The sequence below is a fragment of the Talpa occidentalis genome, unplaced genomic scaffold, assembly GCF_014898055.3.
Source record: "Talpa occidentalis isolate TD23 unplaced genomic scaffold, MPIMG_talOcc4v2.1 talOcc4.7, whole genome shotgun sequence".
NCBI lineage: Eukaryota > Metazoa > Chordata > Mammalia > Eulipotyphla > Talpidae > Talpa > Talpa occidentalis.
In genome coordinates, this window is record NW_023605083.1 from 81,671,741 (window position 1) to 81,695,353 (window position 23,613).

Below are 23,613 nucleotides of genomic sequence, written 5' to 3' on the forward strand. Positions count from 1 at the left end.
GTGTCCCCCCCACCTCCCATACCCACACACAAGATCTTTTGTCTACACCAAGTAGCTGGGTGGAGTCGCACCTGAGACAGGAAAGGAAGGCAACCTGGGCCAGTGCCGCTGAGTGCACCACTGAGGTGCGTCTCCTCTTACCCTAAAATCCCTGCAAATAAATACTGTTCCCTCCTTACATGTGAGGACCTTCCCCTGAAGTTATGCTGTGACTTCTCTCCCTATGCCCTTTTGTGGTCACACAAAAGTATGACCTTGTGACCCTGAATCAGGAGCCCCTTAACTGCAATCACCCCCAAAAGATTTCCCAAGTACCCACCAGGAAACTCCAGTTCCCACCCAACCATTGAAATCACTCTCTCCTGAGAAAAACCGCCGGCAGGTGTGGGGCAACTCAAATGTCAGAAGGCAACGAACGCCTGCAAGTTGAAAGGGGCGCACATCAAGGGCTCTCCTGCTCTTTGAACAGACAGCTATTTTGGGCTACAAATTATAGCTCTTAAAGACGTGACTATTTGAAGTGAGGGCTTAATTACTCACACAGTCAAGAGTTTGTGGGGCTTGCTTTGGGGGCTCCATATTTTATCATCACGATAAGAACTTAAAATGTAGGCGTGGGACAGGAAAGCGGCTATCCTGCCGCCAAGCCCCCGGGGTGGGCTGAGCAGCATGTTGGGTGGACCACCCTCAAAGGAGGTGGTAAGAACTTCCCAGGGAGAGGTCCTCATCTTCTTCAGGGAGGGCACACCTGAATAGCCAGGATGGGTACCTACCCCAGCCCTTCTTGACCACAGAAATCCTCAGGCTTTGGAAAGCCAGCGGAGCACCCGCGTACACCTACAGCTAACAGCCAAGGCTCCATCTGACCCGCCGACTGGCGCAGACATCAGAATCCTGCGGGCTGGCGACAGGGCAATTCTCCTCCTCCCGTTTTTATAACCTCTGGCACCTCCCATCAGCTAGAGACTGAGTAGTGCTCCAGCAGGCTTGGTTCAAGCGTCCTTTCTTGTCCTGCATCTTTGCCAGGTCCAGCGACGCAGGCTTTTCCACAGTTATAGCAGGTGGCTCAGAAGGTGGCCTGGGGAAGGTCCCAAGACTACTGAGAGTCCATCAAGAGCCTCTCAAAGAGTCTGTGAGCTCCACTAGCACAGAACCAGGTCCTGGCTCCTCAGACCAGCGCACACAGCCAGTCTCGGGACATGATACTACTGGTCCCCCTCCCCTTGTACCCCAAGCTCCTGTCCAACTTTACCACCACCCCCACACCTTGGCACATGATATTGCCTATGCCAGAAATAATCCCTCCCTGCATCACAAATGTGGTCCCTAAACAAGCCCCAGTTAGAAAGTTACTGTATCTGGGAGGCCGAAACCTACTCCCAACCCTAAGCACACACACACTCCCCAGCCCAGAACTGAGCTCCGAGAGCCCGGAAGTATCTCTGGGGCCTGCTCTCTTCAGTGAGCCCTTTCTCTGTTCCTATGACTCTCTCCCTGGGACACTGGCCTTATCCTCACCTCCCCATCCCTTACTGCCATTTAAAGGAGAGAAGAATTCCCCAGGGACAGCCCTTTCCACCCCAGCCTTGGCACAGCTAGCCCACTGGCTCTCCCTATCCCTAGCCGGGAGCAGTGTGGCATCCTTGCTTCCCGAGGGTCCCGAGGGCACCACACCCGCTGATACAGGTTCTCTGTAAGCGAAGTTCCAGCCATCTGTAGCCCTGTCTTTTAGGGTTTGCTTAATTCTTACACCCCCTTGATTCATTCAAAGGACTGAGGCCCACCCTTGTATCAGAGAGGCCATCTCGTTAAGGTAAGGGTGCACACAAAATTGAGGAAGCAAGGCTGCTGGCTTTCATCGGAATCTCCAGAGACAGGGAGGCAGAGAGGAGCCCTCTGACAACAACCACTGCCTTCAGAATGTCTCCCTCCAGTCAGCACACTGAGTCCTCTCCGTGGCCCACTTTCAGCCAGACATTCCCAAGTGTCTGTCTCCTGTGCCTCAAGACCAGCCTATTCCTCCCCCAACCCTGCTCCTTCCTCGCCCATGCAGGGCCCAGGCGGTGTGCTCACCTCATCCCCTCCCCCATCCATCCTGGCAAGTCCTGCTCACACAGATCCCCGTGCCTTTGCCAGTGCTATAACCTGGCAGGACCTCTTCTATTTACTGTCTTGGGTTCCCAGAGCCCCTGGCACCTAAAAACACATGGTGGTCTCAAATATCTGAGGAAGACTTGGAAAGAACACATCTATTAAGCACCGATGATGTGCCAGATATTTTCATGCATCAGCCACTGTTCAGATGAGAAAACTTAGGCTCAAAGAGGCTGAGTAATGTATTAAAAGCCACAGGATCAACAGGGCTAGAATTGAATAAGGTCTGATTTTAATGCAGCAAGGAGAGAGCACTCGATACTCTGGGCAATGGCAATGTCCAGCACTGAGATCTGCAGCAGCCTCTCAGGTCTCAGGGGGAGCCCCACGGCCCCGGAGATGGGGGTCGGCAAGGCCAGAGGCATCAGAACCAGGACTTGAGCTGAGGGCTGCACGCGCCACAGCACACGAGGCCACTGGCTAGTGTCAGCTCAGGCTCTGGGGGCCTGTGCCACCCCAGCCGGGGGCAGTCATGCCCTCCCCTTTCCCACCGCAAGGAGCTTCAAAGGGGCGACATGTGGGAAGATTTTACAGAAAGGGAGAGGAAAAGAAAATTGCTAAAAGGAAACACATGTGAAAATGAAAACTGGGACGAGGAGGAGGGAAGGAATAGACGAGATTCAAGGATTATAAACTGAGTCCAGAAGCCCTCATCCACACCACCATCGCTTACCGCTTTTCTCCACCACCCTGGGGAGGTCGTGAGCGCCTCCATTCCATACGGAATGCGGCAGCGTGGCCTGAGATGATACTTAGCAGAGAAACAAGGAAAGGCGCCTTCACACAACTGGGATGACCGGGGAGCCATGATTCACTTTTGGCAGGGAAGAGCCTAAGGCCCAGAGACGTTGCTCTACTTTCCAAGATCAGACACCTGGTGAGTTGGAAAGCTGGACTCTGAGCCTAGGTCAGCCCACTGTCCAAGTTCATCGCCCTGAACCACATCATAGAGTTCTCCCATCATTATAAGGGGGCTTTGTCCCCTTCTTTAGAGAAACTGAACAAATGATGTAGTTTCTGTGTTTCATTAAATCCAAGATATCTTTCATTTTAATATTTCAAGTATACCAAGAAAGAAACAGCACTGTTGATTGAACTGTGACACACCAGTGAATGCACAACACATCAACACATACCAATGTAAGATGTTACAATGGGGGTGTGTATGTCTTAGAACCTAAAAAATATAGTGTGAGTCTAAATTAAGAGTGGAGGGCCTCCCCGGTGGCGCAGCGGTTGAGCGCTGGGTTGCGAAGCTGCCCGCAGCCTCTGCAGCGCCGGTTCGATGCCCGGCTGCTCCCCGGCCACCGGAGGAGGGTCCCACATGGCGCGCAGACCTCTCCTGCCGCCAGCTGCTCCCCTCAGCAGTGTACTTCGGTCCTTCTGCCTGCTCTGCTCCCCGCTCTGGCTCTGGTGAATTCTCTCACCCTCCCGCGCTTCTGACTGTACCCAGTGCTTGTATAAATAAATAAAAATAAATCTTTAATAAATAACTTAATTAATTAATTAAGAGTGGAGATTCAGTCACAGGTCCTTAGACTGTGTGTGCATCGAAGGGCAGACAACACCATGCATGCACATATGCACGAGCGTACACACACACACACACATCCTTCATTGCAGCAAGAGCCCTCATTACTAAAAACGGATGTAATCTGGCAGGTAATCACACAAAGATGTGCTGGTCAGACCTGCCTTGTCCAAAAGAACCCTCATGTGGCCAGGAGGCCATCGATGCAAGATTACTCAGCCCTGCCAGGGAGAGGCTGTCCTGACCACCTCCCACTGGAACCCTGCCAGACTGGCCTCAGTGGTGCTGCAGACCTCTGAGCAGCCAAGCTAGAGAAACAGGTAGGTTTGCTCCTTGGAAAACTACCAAGGGCAGTCACCCAAAGTGGCCAGGTGGCTTCAGAGAGCCACCTTCCTGGCTCCCCTCCAGATGTCCTGGAGCCTACAGCCTGCCCAGAGCAGACACCATGGGCTGACGGTGATGGACAGGCAGCGCTGCTCCAAGCCAGCTTTTCCAGCTGGGCATAAGTGGATGGACAGCCAAGTGAATACAGGTGAAGAGGATAGACCCCTCTTCTTGGTAGTCTTGCCCAGTGGGCAGCCTCTAGGAGGAAAGACCAGGTGCAACCCCACACAGGCCCCAGGGAGATGGCTATCACTTCAGAAAGTGCTTTGCATCTCATTCACAGATTGCCATGCGGGCACTAGTCACTTCTCTCCAGCCCCAGAGTCTGTATCTGCAGAGGCCATGATGGTTTATTTAAAAACACAGAAGTGGTGGGAGTGGAATTTGCCTCTTCTGTGGAGCCCTCAGGTAGTGGAGTCCCACCCCCAGCACACACCTTCCTGTTTCAGTGCTGACATCCTGAAATTGTTAGGTGCTAAGGTTATCAGTCACAAAAATCAAACCAGTAAAAGCTTTGCAGGAACTAAAAATACAGCTCGAGCATTTGCCAGGCACTGTTTAAAGTGCTTTTCATACATTTACATATCTGATCCACGTAACAACCGCATGCGGGAGGTACTAGCACCATCCTTGTTTTACAGATGAGGAAACTGAGGCACAGAAAGGTTCAGCAATTTGCCTACGAGTCTACAAATAGCAACTGGCAGAGCCAGGACTTGAACCCAGGATTTGAATCTAGGGATCCAGTCTGGGGCCCAGGCTCGTGGGCACTATCCATCCTATCCTGCTTTTCCAGCAACTTAACCATTCCTCAGGCACCCACCAAGCCAGTGTCAGTACCTACTCTGGGTTTTCCACGCCCCTTCTATCTTCATCAGTCTACCTATAAACCCTTTCTACAGATGGGGAAACTGTGACTCAGAAATGTGAGGTAGCCTGCCCAAAGTCTCTCACCTAGCAAGCAAGAGAGCCAGGATCTACACCCATGTGCTTTCCAGCTCCAAAATGTTTTTCCTACTTTAAGAAAATAGGCAATGGTGACGGAGTGTGCAATCAAAGTGCCTGAGTTTGGAGGTGGGTATTTCTCCCAGGAAACCAGTGAGCAGAAAGGAGACACTTGCTTCAATTCCCTTCCCTATACCGGGAGGGAGACTGAAGTCTGATGCTAAGAGCGAACAGATATCCTCCCTTCTCTTAGCCCAAGTCCACTGCAGTCGGCACTGGCTACTTGAAACTTTTTATAGCAATCAGCTTGCAGAGTGCAGAGGAGGGTGGGGGTGACAAAAGATGACTCAAGAGTGAGAGAGTTCCCACCCACTCTCCCACACTCGGTTCTGTTCAGGCCTTCCTCTTTTTGATCCCGTAAAAGAGAAAGGCTCCTATGAGCAGGCCCAGAGATATTAATAATAACTGCCTCAAAGCTTTGTTTCCATTTGAATCATGTTTACATTGTTGGGAAAGAACCTACTTGTCTGGGAAGATGAAGCAGGTTGAATCAATTAAAAATGTGTCCAACAGTCAAATAACTTCCCATTTATTAAAGGAAGTTCGGAAGGGGGGTTAGTAGCAAGCACCTACCTAGTGTTAATAGTTCCTGCCTGCCAGTCCCCACAGCTCTGACCAGTAGAGGCTGCTTCCTCAGACATCCACACGACCTCCCAACGAATCACTATGCCAGGTTCTATAGCCTTTCTCCTGCTTCCACGCTCACACCGACACACACCGCACACTCTTTGCAGGCCTGGGCTGGAAAGAGATTAAATCCAAAGCTGCTGCCCAGGTGGTGTCTTGTGAGCTTCTGAAGATGATCAGGGCACAGACCCCTGCTGCAAACTGCCCACAGAGTGGGAGAGGAGAGGGGCAGGTGTGCCCCTGGGCTAAGTGAGGTATGGGGACCAAGGGAGATGGGAAAGCAGAGCCCTAGCAGGGCCTGGAGAGTGCCAAAAAGCACCAGGGGCTGTCAGTGATTTCTTGGGTCTTTTGAGAGCCCTGAAGCACTGACCTGCAGGAACAGGGCTCTGCCTGCCTGCTTAGACACAGCTCTCTGCGGGTCACTGTAGTTTCTGTGGGATCGGATTTGTGTGGTGGAAACAACAGTCTGGCAAGACCTATTTTGATATTCATATGACCCCACCCAGCCTGAGGGTGACAAGGGCCACAGCAGGAAGCCACATAGACACTGCTTCTCCAGGAAAAGGCTTAGTGCTCAAACCCCTCAATAGGCGGGCATAAAGCAGAGGACAGAGCAATGGAATGCATTCCGTGCTGTTGGTTTCTAGTCTAACTGTACGGTTGGCCCCTCCTGGGGTTCTGGGCTGTCCCTGGCTTTCCCTTCAAACACAGCAACCTTCCTGCAGTCCATGGACACAGCTGACCAGCCATGACACCACCCTGGGTCTTTGCAGCTGCTGTTCCCTCTACCTACACGTCTTTTGTCACCATGCCACCTTCTCAGTGAGGACTTCCTCGCCCACTCTTAAAAAAAACACAACACCCCATTGTAGAATGCTATTCAGCCATAAGGAAAGATGAAATGCAGCCTTTTTCAACAAAATGGATGAACTTTGAGGGAATTATGTGTAGTAAAGCAAATCAGGATAACAAAAACAAATACTGGACATTTATGTAGCAGAAGAGTTGGTAAAGCAAACTACAGAACTAGTGGACATTAGAAAACACGGCAAGGGTTCTGAGGTTAAGCAGGGGGAGGGAGAAAGGGACAAGGGCCTATAAAGTATGGTGGTGGGGAACAAAGGAGGCAGGAATGCTGGACTGATACGTAATTTGTAAAAGGGCCGCCATATGTGCTGTAATAGAAAACACCCTACCAAACAACATCTTCAAACCTGTTTACATTCATTGTGATGTTCCTGCATTATGGCCCTTTGACTCAGGCCAACAGGACCCAGCTCTCTAATCCCTGCTCTGGCCCTCCCAGGTTAGCTTTCTGGTCACGAGACCACAAGTGTTAGGGAGAAATGGAAGACTTGTCTACTACTTGAACAAATAAATAACACGGCACCTTGCCACCACTCCCCTACTGCCCTGCCTTCTCTCCTGTCATCTCACCTGCAGATTCTACTTGTCTGCCTGCCTCTCTGCCAGCATGTGATCTCCATGAAGGCAGATGGTAGTCTGCGTTCACTGCTGTATCCCTAGGGCCCAGCACAGAATCCACATGAAGTAGACACTCAAACATTTGTTGAATGAATTCAGCCAGCACTTGCCATCTGACGGACAATGTCCTACATGGGAGCTCACTAAACAGAAATGGGGAAGGGTCTGCCCTGGAAAGCTATCTGATGGAGGAGACCATACCCCATCAGGAGAAAGGAACACACAACGTCCCAGGTGGGCCTTCCAAATCAGCATGCCACCAATGCCCAGTAACTGAGCTAAGAACACCAGAGCAGGGCCTCCCCAGTGGCACAGCGAGTTGAGCGCCGCCTTGTGAAACTGTCTGCAGCCTCTGCAGCATGGGTTCGATTCCCATTGGCCAGGGAGATTCCCACATGGCATGACAGACCTCTCCTGTCTTGCCCGCTGCTCCCCTCAGCAGTGTATTTTGGTCGTCTGCCTGTTCTGCTCCCCGTTCTGTCTCTGGTGAATCCTCTCACCCTCCCGCACTGGCCTGAACCCCAGCTCTTGTATAAAAATAAATAAATCTTTAAAAAAAAAAAAAAAAAAACAAAAAAAAACACCAGAGCAGAATTCAGAGGGAAACAGCCCAACCCAGGAATCCTACAAGGCTGGCAAAACCAAGGCACTGTGCCCCACTGCTAACACCAGACAAGACACTGACTGCATCAAGGTGCTTCCTTTTCAACACACTCTGAGCCTTGTACCAGGAGTGTAGCGTGCAGGGGCTGAGGCAGGCACCCTCTGCGCAGCCTGTCCCTACCCCACGGAAGACCCTGAACCCCTGAGATGATTGTCTTCAGGAAGTGCTCACCTGTCATTTTATTGGGAGTCTCTCCCACATCCTCCCTACCCATACCTAAAATATATAAAGTGAAATTCTGAAGCCCCCTCAAAGCACGATCAGTTGTGAAATATCTCTTGGCATAACAGACTACATCTCAGAGGGACTGGCTATGAAAAGAAATCTCTAGCTGCTCTGGGGGAGGGGACGTTAATGGATGAGGAGATACAGGAAGGTGAGAGCCAGGAGAACAGCTGAAGGAAAAGCCCAGGGTGTAGGTGGGGGGGCAGCTGATCCCACCTGGAGGGGAGGGGATAGAAGGCCAGTGTGCTTTAGTGAGAGGTCCAGCAGGAAGGAGGGGGGGGGCGCGCGTGAAATATGCAACAGGAAGTTCTCAGGCTAGCGCCCAAAGCTTCCCCAGTACAGGCTGCTTCTGGGGCCCCTAGTTTTTTCTCTATTTCTTTCCTCACCTGACTAAAAGTCCTTTCTGTGGGCAGACGCCAGGCAGTCTCTCCTACTGGTGTTCCTTAAAGCAAAGGTCACACCTTCCTGTCTGCTCACCAGGTCTGGCTAGTCAAGTCCCTCCCCTAATCTTATCTCTCATGCTAACCTTAGTCATCCGCCCCACCCCCTCCACTCAAGTCCAGGATCCCCCAAATTCGAAAGCTGTTCCCCAGTAGGCATTTACCCCAAGCTGGACTGTCTGTGTACTCAAATTCCAAGTTCTTCATTGACTTCCCTTATTCCTCCAAGCCACACACTCCAGGGTTGAAATCATAGGGACCTCAGAACAACCTAGATCTAGTTCCCTCGGGGCTCAGAGGACTTGGACAAGGATCAATTTGACCCAGGTTTTCAATCTCCCTACAGGCTGAAAACACCCTGAGGGCAGGGCAGTATCCTGCATAACAGGCCCAAGGGACAAGTCAGATAAGCAGGCTAAAGTTTGAGTCAGTCCATCTGGGTAAGCTGGTGTCTGGCAGCAAGACCCCAATCAACAGCAGACTCAGGGACGTGTGAAGTCTGGGTCAAATAGTTACAGGAAGGGAGGGAGGGAGATAAAGACAGAGATACCCATTTCAGAGGTCAGACACTGAACACAATTGGTAATCCTCTTCCCTCTGAGATTCCTTTTCCATAATCTGGCAATCACTATAACCACCAGTTATGGTGGAAGGACCTGGGGATGCCCCCAAAGGATGCGCCAGCCCCACCCCTTTCCCAGGAGCCCAAGTGATTACCACCTGCCTCCAGGAAGAGAGGACAGAGGCTCACCAGGAGCCCGCCCAGGGGGGTTGCCACAAGGAGGGATAGGCTGAGTGCCATCACACTCATTTGAGAAGCAGGTCTGTAGATATGTCCGTCAAGGAACACTGGATTGCCCCAAGTGATACCCCCTGCAGCCATCTGCGGGAGAGCAGGGCTTGGGAGAAAGGGAAAGAGGTACACCAGAGGCGGTGCAGGAAGAGAAGCAATAAAACCCTGGCTCAGACGGGACCTGGTTGCCACAGCACAGGCATGGTTCTCAGAGGTTGCTTCGCCAACCCCTCCGAGAGCTTGGTCCCCCAGAGAAAGGGCTGTGACAACAAGCAACTACTACCAGGGCGGACCGGCTCTTGGGACCCGGAGGGCGAAGTGTTGGGAACTTCCCCCACACCTCCGCTGCAGCAGCGCCTCGGTTGCCCCCGAACCCCGAATTGGACAGTCCCTCCCTTTTCACTCGGCGGAGCTCCTCAGAAAGACGAGGAAAGCTCGGGAAACAGCTCCACGCAGGCACGAGGAGCTGGAAAACTTCTCCAGCTTACAGCCCCCTGGGGGGCCCGGCAGGGCCAAGGGCGGGGAGCGAGGGCAACGCCGGTCCGGGGGGACAGGCGCGCTGCGGGCGGAGGTGTGACGAAGGGGTGAGGGGAACCCCTCAGCCGGCGAGCGAGCCCCCGCTCTGTCTACCCACTAGGTCCCTCGAAGCACTTCTGAAAGTGAGCTGAAGGCGGTTACTCTCCCGCGCCCCGCGGCGGGTCCTGGCCCCGCACCTGGGCGCAGCAGAGGGCCCAGAGCGGGCCGCGTCTCCGGGGCCGCGCGAGCCGGACGCAGGTAACTTGGCTTCCCTGGCAGGGCCCGGAGGGCGGTCGCTCGCCAGGAGGGACCCGGCGCCCGGGCGGCGGGCGAAGTTTCGCATTAAGGCAACTTCCCCGGCGCCGGCCGCGCGTCGGGCCAGCTGAGAGTCGCCAGAGCCCCGCGAGCCCCAGCCCCGCTTACCTGGCCCCCGGGGGCCGGTGGGGTGCGCATGCAGCGTCCGGCGGCGGGTCGGCGCGGCGGGGGGCGGCGGGCGCGGGGCGGCGCGAGGCGCAGAACAATCCCCGTGCGCAGCTCAGGGCTGCGAACCAGGGACGGCGAGGCCCCGCCCCTCGCGCCCGTTGCCGGGAGACCCGCGTGGGTCGAAGGGCTCTTTGTATCAAAGCCGCCGTGACATCACCAGCGCCCGGGCTCCGCGACCGGGGGGCGGGGTCTCGCCCCGGGGGCGGGGCCTGAGGGGAGGAGAAAGCGCGGCCCGGGGAAGCGGAGCGGGGGGGGGAGTGGGGGGCGGGGTCCAGGTAACCCCGCCCCGAAGGTAGGGCAGGTGGCCGGGGCGGCGCCGACCCACAGTCGCTCGAGCTCTGGCCGAAGCCGGGGCTGGGTGGCGGCTCGCACGGGGGAGCTCGCTTAGGCCCGCCCGAGCCCGCGCCGCAAGGTTCCAGCAGCGTGGTGCGGGCGCTGCGATTCCTAGACACCCGATTTGTAAACTCACGCGGCTGCCTGGCGGCCGCAACCAGCAGTACCCACTCAGGCCATTCTCACTGTGGTGGTCGCCGCACTTGGAGATTCTGGCCAGCACTTCCACGTTCACCTTGTGCAGACCTAAAGGAAGACCTGCCAACCTCCCTTGCCTGCCCCTCACCAGGAGATTGATTCTTATTCTAAAACGCCACCCACAACTTTCCAAAGCTGTCTTAATAACGCAGCAGCAAGGACTGAAAAAACAAAAAGGGGAGAACCCCTTCTGTTGAATCCTAGTAAATATAGTTTAAGTAAAAAATGTGCCCTGCTCACAACGCTTCACCGTGCTCGGGATAAAAAGGCAAAAATGTAAAGCAGCAAATATTGCAAATGTGGCTTCTCTTTGATTTGATGTTGGATTCACTTGGGGGTGGGGGGAGAGATTTACCTTCCTAATTGTCTGGCTCAGACCAAGATGAAGCAACCTTCGCCTTCTCTGAGTCTTCACTGGCCAGACAAGGTGGCACTTTGCTCTGAACAAGGCAGCTAGGTGCGATCTCTCTCTCTCTCTCTCTCTCTCTCTCTCTCTCTCTCTCTCTCTCTCTCTCACACACACACACACACACACACACACCTTTTCAGCTTTTCTATTCCCTTCTCTCTGGCTTTTTGCTTCCAGGTTCTTCCTCCCCTATATTGCTCCTACAAATAAATTCCCAGCCTTCCCTCTGTTTACGAATCTGTCTCTGAGGCAAAGCATCCCACTGGGACTCCCAGACCTACTGAGGATGATCCAAAAAGGAAAGAATTGACAAGAGGCCTCGTGGCAAGGGGAGGCTGGAGCTGTGGGAGGCAGGTGGAAACTCCAACACCCTGGCCCTCTCCTTTGCTTTTGCCCTGTAGAGATCGACGTGTGGGATCACAGGCTGTGGGATCACACCAGGATGTGTGTGCACCCCTCAGTTCTAAAACACAGGAGCACTGTGGTGTATCATAAAGAGCACTGGTTTCGGAATCACACAGCACTGGTTTCGGAATCACACTGGTTTCAGAATCACACAACTTGAATGTGCAAGTTGTGAGTCCGGTATAAGTTTTGTTACTTTTCTGATGACGTCTTCACCTGTAGAATGGAAAGGGCATGGTCTACTCCATGGGTTGTGCACCCTGGCACAGTGGGTACTCTTAGTTTTAGGCACTCCTCAAAGGTGTGGTATATGAACGAGGTACATGAATACACCCTGGGCTTTGTCTTCCCCACTCCACCCTAAGACCTTTAGCTCAGCCTCATCCTAAGTGGTTTTAGGGTGTGGCTGAATCCAGAGTTGCTATCTTGGCTTTTCCTCTTCCGAGTCTCACGTTACCCCTACGGACTACAGCACTCCAGAGAGCAGGTGACAATAAAGGCCCACTCAGAACTGGGAAAGAGAAGCAGAAACCCAAGATGAATGATATTCTCTGGGTCTAGTCCTTCTCCCCACAGAGGTGAGTAGAGAGAGTCCAGCCCAGACCTGGAAAAACCTGATGGAAATTTTTAAGAGCTCTACGGAGGAGGTTGTGTCATCTTTATTTTTCCCAAAGGTAGAGGGATGGGACCATCTCCAGGTGGTTGTCCTGACAAGCGGTGTGACAGAGAGGAAGGTTCCCAAGATGTTAGCACTGAACACTCCTGAGTCTATACCCCACCTCATTCTAAAGCTCACCAGTGGGGAGTCATGTAATGCTTTGGAGACTGTTTCCACCTCGAGTTGTAAATGAAACAATAAAGAGTCTCTAGCACCACGCGTTCCATGCTGCGGGCACTCACTGAATGACTCCTAGTCACTACAGCATGAGCGGCTCCCGCTGACACAGTGGTTAGGAATGAGCCCTTGTAGCTAGGTGACCCCAGGCAAGTTTAATTCTCAGTGTCTCAATTTCCTCACCTGTAGATTGCAGGTAATAATAGTATGTATTTTAGGATTATTGTGAGGATCAAAGGCCCCATAAAATACTTAGAACAGGACATGGCACATAGCAGGTGTCAGTAAATAGCAGCCATTATTAACTAGCACCTGGGAAGACCTGAAGTGAGGATGTGAGCCTGAAGCAGCATGTGGAGGTTTCAGGAGAGGCCCTGATACCTTCTATGGCGTTCAGAGCAGCAGTGCTAGTTTGGAGGTGGGGGCTGGCTATCTGAAAAGGAATGTGGGATTTGAGTGCTCCAGTTCAGGCTAGGACTCCCAGAGGTCTCGGTGTCCTCTGTCCAAAGGGGGCTGGGAGAGTTACTGGGAAGTAGAGTCCCACCTATGAGGCCGGGACAAAGGAGGTCAAGTTAGCTATCTGATCCCTTAGCATAACTGTGTTTTAGATGTCAGATTATCGAACCACTTTAAGGAAGGAGGCCTCTCTGGATAGGAATCGAATGTGCTCTTCTTCCATTTTATGGATGGGAAAACTAAGCCTCAGTGAAAGCTGGGAATTTGCCCAAAGCCAGATGAGCAACAACTTAAACTCAGGCTCCTCACTGCCATGTGGGACCTGCTCCTTCCTACTCCTACGGAGTGCCTTACTGAGGGGGATGGGAGTGGCCTGTCTTACCCCACTAGTAAAGCGGCCATGGGGATGGGGCACTGAACCCTTTACAATGCTTGCCCAGGGCCGTGAGTCCCCTATGGGGTCTGATTTGCCTGTTCAGGCGAAAGAATAATCTCTTTCAAAACAGAAATCCTCTCCCAGGGAATGTATCTAAGAATAATTTTCACCTGGCAAGTCACTCTGATTAATTCATTTTATGACGTGAAACTCATGCTGCCATTGTTGATATGAGAATACTCTCGTGAGGTTGAATGCCAAAGCTGGAGAGAAGCAGGCAGAATGTTGATGAGCAGGAGTTACTGCCTCCAGAAACGGGGGAGGGGGGGGCGGAAAACATGTGGTCATTGGGATGATCCAGGTGAGGGAAAATAGTAAGTTCTCTCTGCTCTCTAGATATGTCTACTTTCTGCTGTTGCCACGCAGGAGTTAGCTCAACACCAGGTGGTGTAAAGAGGCAATGTTTTGCACATGTTTGGGGCTATATGAAGGACAGGCTGAGTCTATATGGTATCATTATAATAAGATAAGAGCTCTCTGGTTATGACCCTGTGTAAGCATTAGCCAAGCAACCGGCATTAGCCAAATGAACAGAGAACACCTACACAAGTATCAGAGCTGGAAAAAAGTGTCAGGGTGGTGGTTCTTGATGGCCATTTGGGTTCTGTAGACACCCCACAAAAGGGAGGTGGTGGTGGTTGCTCCAAGCAAGCACTAAGAATAGCTCCACTTCCAACCACTTTACATCTAGCCTGCCACATGAGATTTTATGTGAACACAGAGTTCTGTGGCCTTAAAAGGGTTTCAAATCACTGGTCTAGTATAACCATTCATTTGCCCAACGTGGAAATGAGCCCAGAGATGAGAAATGGTATCTCTCCTCACGGCTGCACAGTTAGTGGCAGAGCAGGCTTAGAAGCAGGATGCCACCAGGCAGTCTGACCCTGGGGCGGGTTGCCTCCTAATGTCGGGCTGGGTGCTGGGCAGATGGGAGGAAGCAGGTCTTACTGACTCTGGACCCAAGCTCTAGTTTTGTGAATCTGTGTGCATTTAACCAGTGGATTTTCTTACTCATGCAAACCCAACAAGAGGGGAAAATGGTGAGGAAACCCAAGTTTCCTCTGACTCAGTCAACCATCGAAGAGGAGGAGGTGGGAGTGGAGCAGCAAGTCAAACAAGGTCTTCTTCTGACTTGGATTGGGTGAGGGCAAGAAGGAAAAAGTTCCTTTTCCTTTACTCTTGGTAACATATCTTGGGACTGCAAACCCCAGAGAGCACAGATGACTCTCTCCTTCAAACACCACCTTCCACCCTCCCTGCTCCTGAGTCTGCACTTTTTAGTAAAGCTGTGGCTTCTAAACTGCACTGCACACTAGACTCATTTGGGCCAGCTAGTACCCCATAGTAACTAAATCCAAACAGACAGGTGGGTGCCAGGTGTTAGCCATTGTGAAAGTTTCCAGGGGATTCCAGTGCAGCAAAGTGTGGGAACTACTTGGCTAGAAGCTTGCTTACTACAGTGAGAGTTGGGTAATGACAAGTGAAGTTATCATCTGTTCATTCATTCATTCATTCATGCATTCATTGTATCTAATGAAGATCTTTGTGCAGACCATGTGTGCACACAGTGTGGAAGGCACAAGTGTCATCAGTAAAGTCTAAGTTCTGGTGTGGCTTACTTACATTCTAGTCAGGGAAGTCAGACAGTGGACAGATAAGTAAATAAGGATATAATGATACATGATATGAAGAAAACCAGGCAGGTAAGTGGCTAGAGAAACTGGGGGGGGGGGTATTTTCACCCTGCATGTAGCACTGCATTTTGCTTCAGGTGATGATAGCTGTTCTGTGGCTAAAACAGTGTTCACTTGAGAATCATCTAGGCACTGCCTCCTGCCCCTCACAGGACTTTTCAGTTTCCCTCTGTCCCTTAAGCTATTTCCTCAGGGCAGGGGCCTGGCATCCTCTGCACACTTCATTCTATTCCTTCTCCCAGTCTACCAGCAATAACAGCTGACCCAGTCTTAAGCAAAGCAAGTGTTCCATGTCAAGGATCATTTATGTGCAACCCACAGAGTAATGTAGGCTTACTGGTGACAGGTCATGTGGAACAGTGGAGAGAACCCTAAACACTGGGTCAAAAGCCCTGGATTTGAGGCTGGACTCTGACACCTACTGACAAAGGGGAAGTCCCTTCACCCTGCAAACCTGTTTCCCTTAAATGAAGAGAGTGACTGGTTTTGTAAGATTGGGCTGTGCATTGAAGGAAAAAAATGTCAGACTTTTGAAAGTATTTTTCAAATGTGAGAACATTTTAGGAATTATTATTACCTAAGGCCGATATAGACTTGCAAACACAGTGCATTAAAGTTGGAACTGATGCCATTTGAGAAATGGGAAACTGAGGCCCAGAGAGAAGGATGACTTACCCATAGTCACAAAATCTGCTAATGGTAAAAGGAACCACACTAGGCCCAGAAAGGACAGATGCCTGGGAGTAGACTGGAGATACTGTTTTGCTATCAAACAGTTTGTTTCTTCTATCTACTAGGCAAACTCCTATTCATCCTTCAAAACCCCACTCAAGTATGCTCTGCCAGATAAAGCCTTCCCTGTCTCCCCCAGGGAGAATAAATTACTCCTTGGCCTCATGATATCCATGACTCAAGCACAAGTTCTGCTTCTGTGAGGAACAACACTGGGCTGTCAGGATTGCTTCCTTAGGGCACTACAATACAGCAATTCCTGAGGATAGGACCCTTGTTCCTAGTGCTTTTGAACTCCAGATTCTAATTTGCCTGACACATAGCAGGGACTTGGGGAACATTTGGAGATTGGATGTGGCAAAGCTCAGGGTCTCATTAGTTGTGACTTAGCAGGAGTTTTTTTTTTTTTTTTTTAAGTTCCTGAGATAGATATCTGAATGGAGAGAAACAAGGATATGAGAGAGGCTGTTTTCAAAATTCAGCTTCCCTCTTTTCCAGAACAGATCAGATCTGAGTCCTGAAGAGACACCCTCTGCCTGATGGGAGCCTTAGACAGGGACTCTGAAACCAGGGAGATGATTTCCCTGTAACTTTTTAAAAAGAGTTACTGAAGGTCAATTACGTGCCAGTCACTTAATTTCTTCTCATTTATTTTACTCCAACAGCTCTGTGAGATAGATGTTACTACACCCATATCAAAGATGAGGAAATTGAGGTTCAGGAGGCTGAAGTGATATGGTCAGGTGACAGAGCCAAGATCCACACCCAGATCTGCAGGTCTACCTCCAGGAGTCCCTGCTGCCTCTGATATTGCATGACCAGCTTATTGACAGCTATTAGAATTATCTGGAAAGGAATAGAAACTTAAGGATGATACAAGATGGTGAGAAGTATGGGCCTTACCTCCTCTCCCTCATCCTTGGAGAGGCGTCCTCTGTCCAGCACAGCACTATTTTAATCAATTGCAGCCCACACCAGGCTTCTGTGATTGGCCCACATGCACTTGTGATTCCTCTAGGGAGTGCCTGCCCTTGAGGGCATGATGACAGCCTGCCTGCCTGCTGACTGGGTTAAAGAACTGGCCACCTTCTGGTGTTGGCTTGATCACTTGGCTCCTACCTCAGTTCCAAGCCCAGGGAGATGAGCCTTGGTACTTCCCTGGACACCACAGGATGAAATGAGTAGGATGGGGCCAGGACTCCAGGGAGAGATGGAGAAGTATTTATGCTTCCAAAAATATGTTTTGTGCAACCCCATCCCATCTGAAAGCAAGAAAAAGGCTCTGTGCTCAAATAAGTAGGCAAAATTCTTTACTCCCTCTGGGGAGTGTCACAGAACACTTTACAAAGACAGAAATAGAAAGGGCTGTCTAATTTTTAACCTAGCATTTCTTAAGGCTCTCAGGCTCTGGACTCTTCCTCATTTAACATTTAATGATAAAAGGACCTGCTGTTGTGAAGAGCACACACAGGAAAACAAAGTCCCAGGCTCCTAACACGCGGGAACATACTATCTTCATTTTAAAGATATCAACAGCAAATGGCAAGTGCCACTCCCTTCTAAGTGCTCCATGTGACAGTAACTCATTTAATCCGCCCAATGACCCTCTGAGCAAGAGTACTAATCCTAATTTACAAGGGGGAAAACTGAAGTGTGGCGGTTACTCAAGGACATAAAACTAAGTAATTGGAGAGGCAGGATTCAAACTAGGCAGCTGGTCTCATGACTGTGCACTAACAATTGTACTATGAGAAAGGGAGGCCCAGGATTATAAAATAACTTCCCCAAAGTAACCATAGTGGAACCCACACCACTCATCCTGGCTTGAACTAGTTCCTTCATTTATACAAACAAGATTCACAGAGCAGAAGCTGCGGGCCAGGCAGGAGGAGTTAGCAGAACAAGGTGAGTCCTGCCCTGGAGCTGCCGGCCTCCTGTCTAGGCCTTTCTGACAGCTGAGCTCTGCTCTTCTCCCTGCAGCACAGCTAGACGCCTAGACCGTGTGCCAAGCTGGTGCCCCCCAGTCATCAGTACATGTGCACACATGTGCACGGGTGGGGGGGGGGCATGTGAGCTCACCAGAGACCCTGCACCTGAGAGGCTGGCGTCCAGATGCTCCTCAGCTGTCCCAACTGCTCCATGACCTTGTGCTGCAGTTTCTGTGTACGCAAGGTCAGGGATGGTTGCAGGATCCTTCACCCCATTTTTCTCACTCCTTTTCCATCCCCACAGCTGGACACTCAGGCTCTCCGCCGGGCCCCCCTGACAGCTGCTTGGACCACCGCCTGCCACTGCCTGTCCTCAGCCATGAGGCCCTCTGAGCCCCAAGTCACTGTGCCCTCACACGATCCCGAGAGTGCTCCCTGCACCCCTATTCTCAGCCTGCAATTCGCAGGGGATGCTCCAGGGTGGCAGTCATTAACCTGTGGACTTCAGCCTCCTCCTGAGAGGAGAAGAATGTTTAGACGAGAGTGGTAGTGCTGAATGATGAGCAGGTCAGGACATACACTGAACGGTTTATAATTCCCCTTAAACTCGAACAGTAGCCCCTCACAACAGCCCCGGAGTTGTCATAGTGAGGCTGGAATGAAAACCACCCCAAGCCCACACCAAGCACACTAGCTCCTAAACGACGGGACCAGCTCTGTGCTGTGGAGAAGGCAAGAGGGCTGGGTCTGGTTCTGGTCCCGGGGAGGCTCTCAGAGGGCCCAGGACCAAAGTTTCACTTGGACCCACATGGGATGGGCCGGGCCGCCAGTGAGTAAACAGGCAGTCGGAGCAGCAGACAGGATGGGCTGGTCTGGAGCCACGAGCTGGCCTCCTCCCGTCTCAGGCACACACACCTCCTTTATGGCTCCCCTTCCAAGGCTGACTTGGCAGAGGGAAACCAAAGGCACCCGGCCCCAGGACACTGCGCCAGTGTTCCTCCCACTTAGAGGAAAACCACAGAGCAGCAAGGCTCAGCGCCACGGCCGGGCAGGCTGAAGGAGCTGCTGTGTTCAGGTAGATGCTGGAGAGGCCGAGAGCTCAGGGAAGGCCAGCGCTGGGGAAGGCGGGGCCGGTCTCTGGGTGCCCTAAAAAAGAAACCTTTCTTCCAGACCATGCCCCGCTGCTGGCCCCAATAGACGGACCACAAGGCCACATTCATGGGAGTGAAATGCAGAGGTGCCCTGCCAGCCAGGTTCAAGTCCAAGCTCTGCTCCTTCCCCAGCACTGGCCTACCCTGGGCTTGTGCTTGTAGTGGATTCTGGCTAATTACAGCAGATATGCGAGCACGGAATCAGTGAGTACTGAACCACTGTTGCTATGAATAAGTTTTCACCAGCTTTTGATCACATTTTTCCTCAACCTATCCAATACACAGCCTTGTTGAGTGCATTTGTTTAAAGACACATTGTTTAATATTGATGTACGCTGTTGATTCATTAACACTGAACCCACAGCAACAGCACGATATTCATGCCTGGATGAAGCTGACCTAACACATATTTCATTCCTGCCTTCTTGCATTTAGAAACAGTTAATGCATTTTAGTAGTATCTCTGAAGCGCAGTTTAAATAGCAAAATTGTTCACAAAAAAATGCAAACATACGGGAGTAAAAGACTGCAAAAAGGATACTTGTTTACAGCTGAGAGTTGAGAGGGGAAGACAAGAGCAAAGCGAGCTGGCTGACTCACATTCTCTCCACTCTGACCATGTCTGCAAATGACCAAGGAAAGACCGGAGTAGTGATTTGGGGGTTACAAATAAATTTTAGTGAGCAAGCAAATTTGAAAAAACAGGTGCTACATAAATACTGAGGACCAACTATTGTCTGTTTGTAGGGTGGTGGAGGGGCGGGGTGAGCTAAACGAAATCATGCACAAGAGTATTTGGCATAGCAATAGCACAATAGCTGTTTTCACTAGCAGTGCAGGTGCACCTTTGAGCCACTGCGGGTTAGGTTCCAGAGCACCTCAAATACAGCAAGTGTTGCAATAAAGCCAGTCACACACACACCTTTCGTGCATAGGAAAGTTATGTTTACACTACACTGCAGTCATTAAGTGCAGGATGCATTATGTCTTAAAGAACAAAGTATATACACCTTCAATTAAAACATACTGTGTTGCTAAAAAGTGCTAACCATTACCTAGGCCTTCACTGAGTTATAATCTTTTTGCTGGCAGAGGGTCTTGTGAAAAATGCAGTATCCTCAAGGCACAATAAAGCAAAGCAAAGAGACCAGGTATATGTGAGCTTCTGTAACCTGTTGAACATACCATGTCTTGACACCTTGTTGTTCCCTCTGCTGTCTTGTCTGTCCTTGCACTTTTTCCACACAGTGAAGCCCAGTGCCCTGGGTCTCCAGAGAGCCTTAGGGCTGGGTTTAGATCATTTCTGGCCTGGTCAGCCAGGGGCCCTCATATTAAGCTGGCTCTTCCTCCTCTCGCCTCAAGCGCTGCTTTCCTTCTGGTCACTAGCAGCTGATGACTGTCTTAATAGAAATGACCAGAGCAGACCTGCCTCCTGTCTGGCCTGCACACCGGTCTGCACACCGCCTGTGAAGGTGCCTTAGCTAACTCTCCCATCCTTCTGCTCGACGCACTCTTCACAGATGCACTCCAGCCCAGACCCTGTCCTCTGAGGGAGCTTTGCTCCTGCAACCCTCATGCCACTCTCTGCATCATCAATTTCTCTTTCTCTACTAGCTCATCTCCTTGCCAAATTATGCTCTGGCTTTCAAAAATACCATAGGGTGGAAATGACTGCAGAGGATCATGGACCATCCTACCTGAATGCTCAGCTAGCCCCCAGCTCTGTAGATCGCTCCTTGAAACACTTTCTTAGCTTGGCTTCTAGGACCACCCTCCTGGTCTCCTCTAACCTCCCCAGCAGTGACTTGTCAGTGGCTGTCCTGGCCCCCACACTCTCTCAGCTGTACGTGAAGCCACACCTGGGTTCTAGCCCTCTTTCCTTCTCTTTTCTTGGGAGTCTCATCTAGCTCATGGCTTCAAACACTGATGCCTCCCAGATGTTTACGTCCAACCTGGACGTTGCCTCTGAGTTCCAGACTATTGTATCCAGTTGCCTGTGAAAGAAGTTTATTGGAGAGTATCTTAGGGATCAGCCTCTCAAGGATGTGAGGGAAGCAGGCCGGGGCAGAGAGAGGGGTGAACCACCATGTTGTTAGAAGAGGTCTTAGCTGATCTCACTGGCACTCTAGAGCTGGGATGGCCCTTCAGAGTTGTCTCAGGAAGAGGAAAGGGACAAAAACCTTGTATCCCCACATAGATGAGTGATGGGATGCAGCTGCCCCCAGGAAGGGGGTCTGTAATTTTGGACTAGGCAACCCCCGTCTCTGAGGAGAGTCCACTGCAGCCACCCAACAGGTGGGAGAACGAGGCGTTCCAACCTAAAGGGGATCTGCACAAGCACCAGAGTGTGGCCATCTCCATGCGAATCCCAGTAGGCATCTCAATATCACTTCCACAAAGGAAGGGCTGAATTTCCCTTCAATCCTGCTACCTCCCTTAGCTCCCACCCCACCCAGCTAAGCACCAGTGTTCACCAGGAGCTCAGGCCAGTCCTTGATAACCCCATCTTCCACCCTACACTGGCAAGTCCTGTCAGCTTGAGCATGATTTGCTTCTGCGCCATCTGCCTGTTGCCATCCTTAGCCAAGCAGCCACCATCTCCTCCCTGGACAACTCACAGTCCCTCATAGGCACCCGGGGCCCAGTGCTGTCTTCATGCACACACCCCAGGTTGCCCCTAAAACATCAGGCAGGCCTTGCCACTTCTCCACTGACGCCCAGGATAAACCTCAAACCCCTCCCTTGTGCGCTCAGACATCCCCCCACCCCAGTTTCCCCTCTCTACCACTCATCAGCCACAGTGGCTTCTCGCCAACTCTCAAACCACTTGGAGCTTTTACATTTTCCTGCCTTTGCCCCGCCCCCCTCACAGGCCTCCACCCCTCTCCTCCACGAGGCTCCTCACAGCCTCCTGAGAGGGGTCTTCTACAGGGGACCCCCATCACTGTCTCCTCTCACTCTGCTTTATTTTCTTAAAAACATTTCTATCTGCATGCAGGTACATTACTAATTTTTCTGTATTATGGTCTGGTCTTTCCCTAGAGAATAAATAGAAGTACTTTGCGGGCAGGGACCAGCTGGGATCCTAGCTCTCTGCGCAAATTTACTGAGTGCATGGCTGAGCCTTGACAGCAAACTGGGGATCATCCTAGGGTGGGTGTGAGGGCACAGGGTGGAGAGAAGTGGGCACACAGCAGAAACCTCAGTAAAGCTTCTGTGATGATTACATTTCTGTGGTGTTTACCGTGACTGAGCCTTCAAGACCCAGTGGGCATGGCCAGGTCCTGCGGCTTGCCCCATCCCCACAGCAGAGTCAGGTGCCCCCTCTCCAGGCTCCTGGACACCCAGAGTGAACTCTGCGAAACCTCCACCATCCCTGTCTCTGGCCTAGCGTGACCTACCACGGGGTAGCGCCAGGGCAGGGGAACTGACCTCAGGTGAATGGGTTTCGTGACTCAGCATTTGAGGGCTTAAACCAATGGACCTCACCATCCAGCAGGGCTACCTGTCACAGGTCCAGGCCCAGGCTATGGGGCTCGCCGCCAACTCGAATGTCAGGCAAGGGGCTTGCCAGCTGGACAGCCGCAGAGTGGTGACTTTCATCTTCATACCAAGAACTTGGGCAGCTGCTTCTGTCAACACCAGACTGTCACTCAGCACTTGCAGGCTGTTTCATCAGCTCACGACTCCTGTCAGAGCCTGCTCAGGGCAGTAGGGAGGACATAAGGACAGGGCCAACTCTCCCCTTTCCCACTGACAGGCCTTGGAGTCTGGGCGCCACCACTTTCCAGCTGAGTGACCCTGGGCGACAGCTGAGCCTCAGTGACAATAGGTGTGAAATGGGAGTAATAATGGTATCTCTCCTGAGGTGGTGGGGGCTTGAGTAGGGTGAGGTCTGTAAAGCACTTGGCCCCCATGACTGCTATTATTTATCTGACACTGGGGTACCAGGAGGAATACTACAGGCCCAGACACTTGAAAAAGATCCATCTCCCACAGACATACTTTTATCACACATGATTTTAACACATTTGCTTTAGCTTTTAGCAAGAGAAAATAGATATAGGGAAAGTGTCTGTATTTAAAAACAATAAAGTTGATTTCAAAAAGAAAACTTCTGTAGTAAACACCCACACTGTGGCCCATCTCCTCTACGATGACTTCCACATAAACTCCGATCAGATTCAGAGATGAGGGCTCTGATGTTTATGCCTCTCTGAGCCTCAGTGCTCACATCTGTGAAGTGGCGATAAATGTACCTACCACGCCAGATAAGGTTTTGTGATAACGTTTCCGTATCAGGTTTCAAGCACCTAGCAGAGTGGGAGGCACTTAGTAGGTGCTTAAGAAGACTTGGCTTCCATGTTTTCCACTCCAGTCCATCTCCCTTGCAACTGCTCCCCAACATGGGAACACAAGAGTTCTTTTTGGGGGAGGGGTAGCAGTGTAACCTCTCAGATGGTCATGAGGTCAGAAGAACAAGGGAGTCTCTGCCCCTGTGTGGGCCACATGGCATAGCTGAAACACCCTGGGGGCAGTCGGTGGGCCCTTGAGTGCTAGTTCTGCCCCTCATGACACATGTCAGCTCAGGTGAAGCCACTTCTCCTGCCTGGTCACTACTGCCTCATTCCAGAGTTGTTAGGAGGATCAAAAGATAACTATCACTTAGCTTTCAACTGGACCCTGTTGTTGCTACTAATGTCATGGTGCCAGAATACTAAGAGTTCTT

The 23,613-nt window shown here is 51.4% G+C and overlaps 1 protein-coding gene across 3 annotated transcripts in view; it reads right to left on the reverse strand.

Moving 5' to 3' along the window:
- The window catches only part of RAB11FIP4 (RAB11 family interacting protein 4), a 104,931-nt gene that overhangs the window by 29,791 nt on the left and 51,527 nt on the right, over positions 1-23,613 (reverse strand). The window contains exon 1 of one of the 3 annotated variants that reach the window (XM_054688740.1): positions 10,248-10,292. The exons of the other annotated variants lie outside the window; for them this stretch is intronic. Coding sequence (XP_054544715.1) covers positions 10,248-10,277 — 30 coding nt within the window. The 5' untranslated portion in view covers positions 10,278-10,292. Of the gene's footprint in view, positions 1-10,247; positions 10,293-23,613 lie in introns of those variants that run through there. 3 annotated transcript variants of the gene reach the window in all.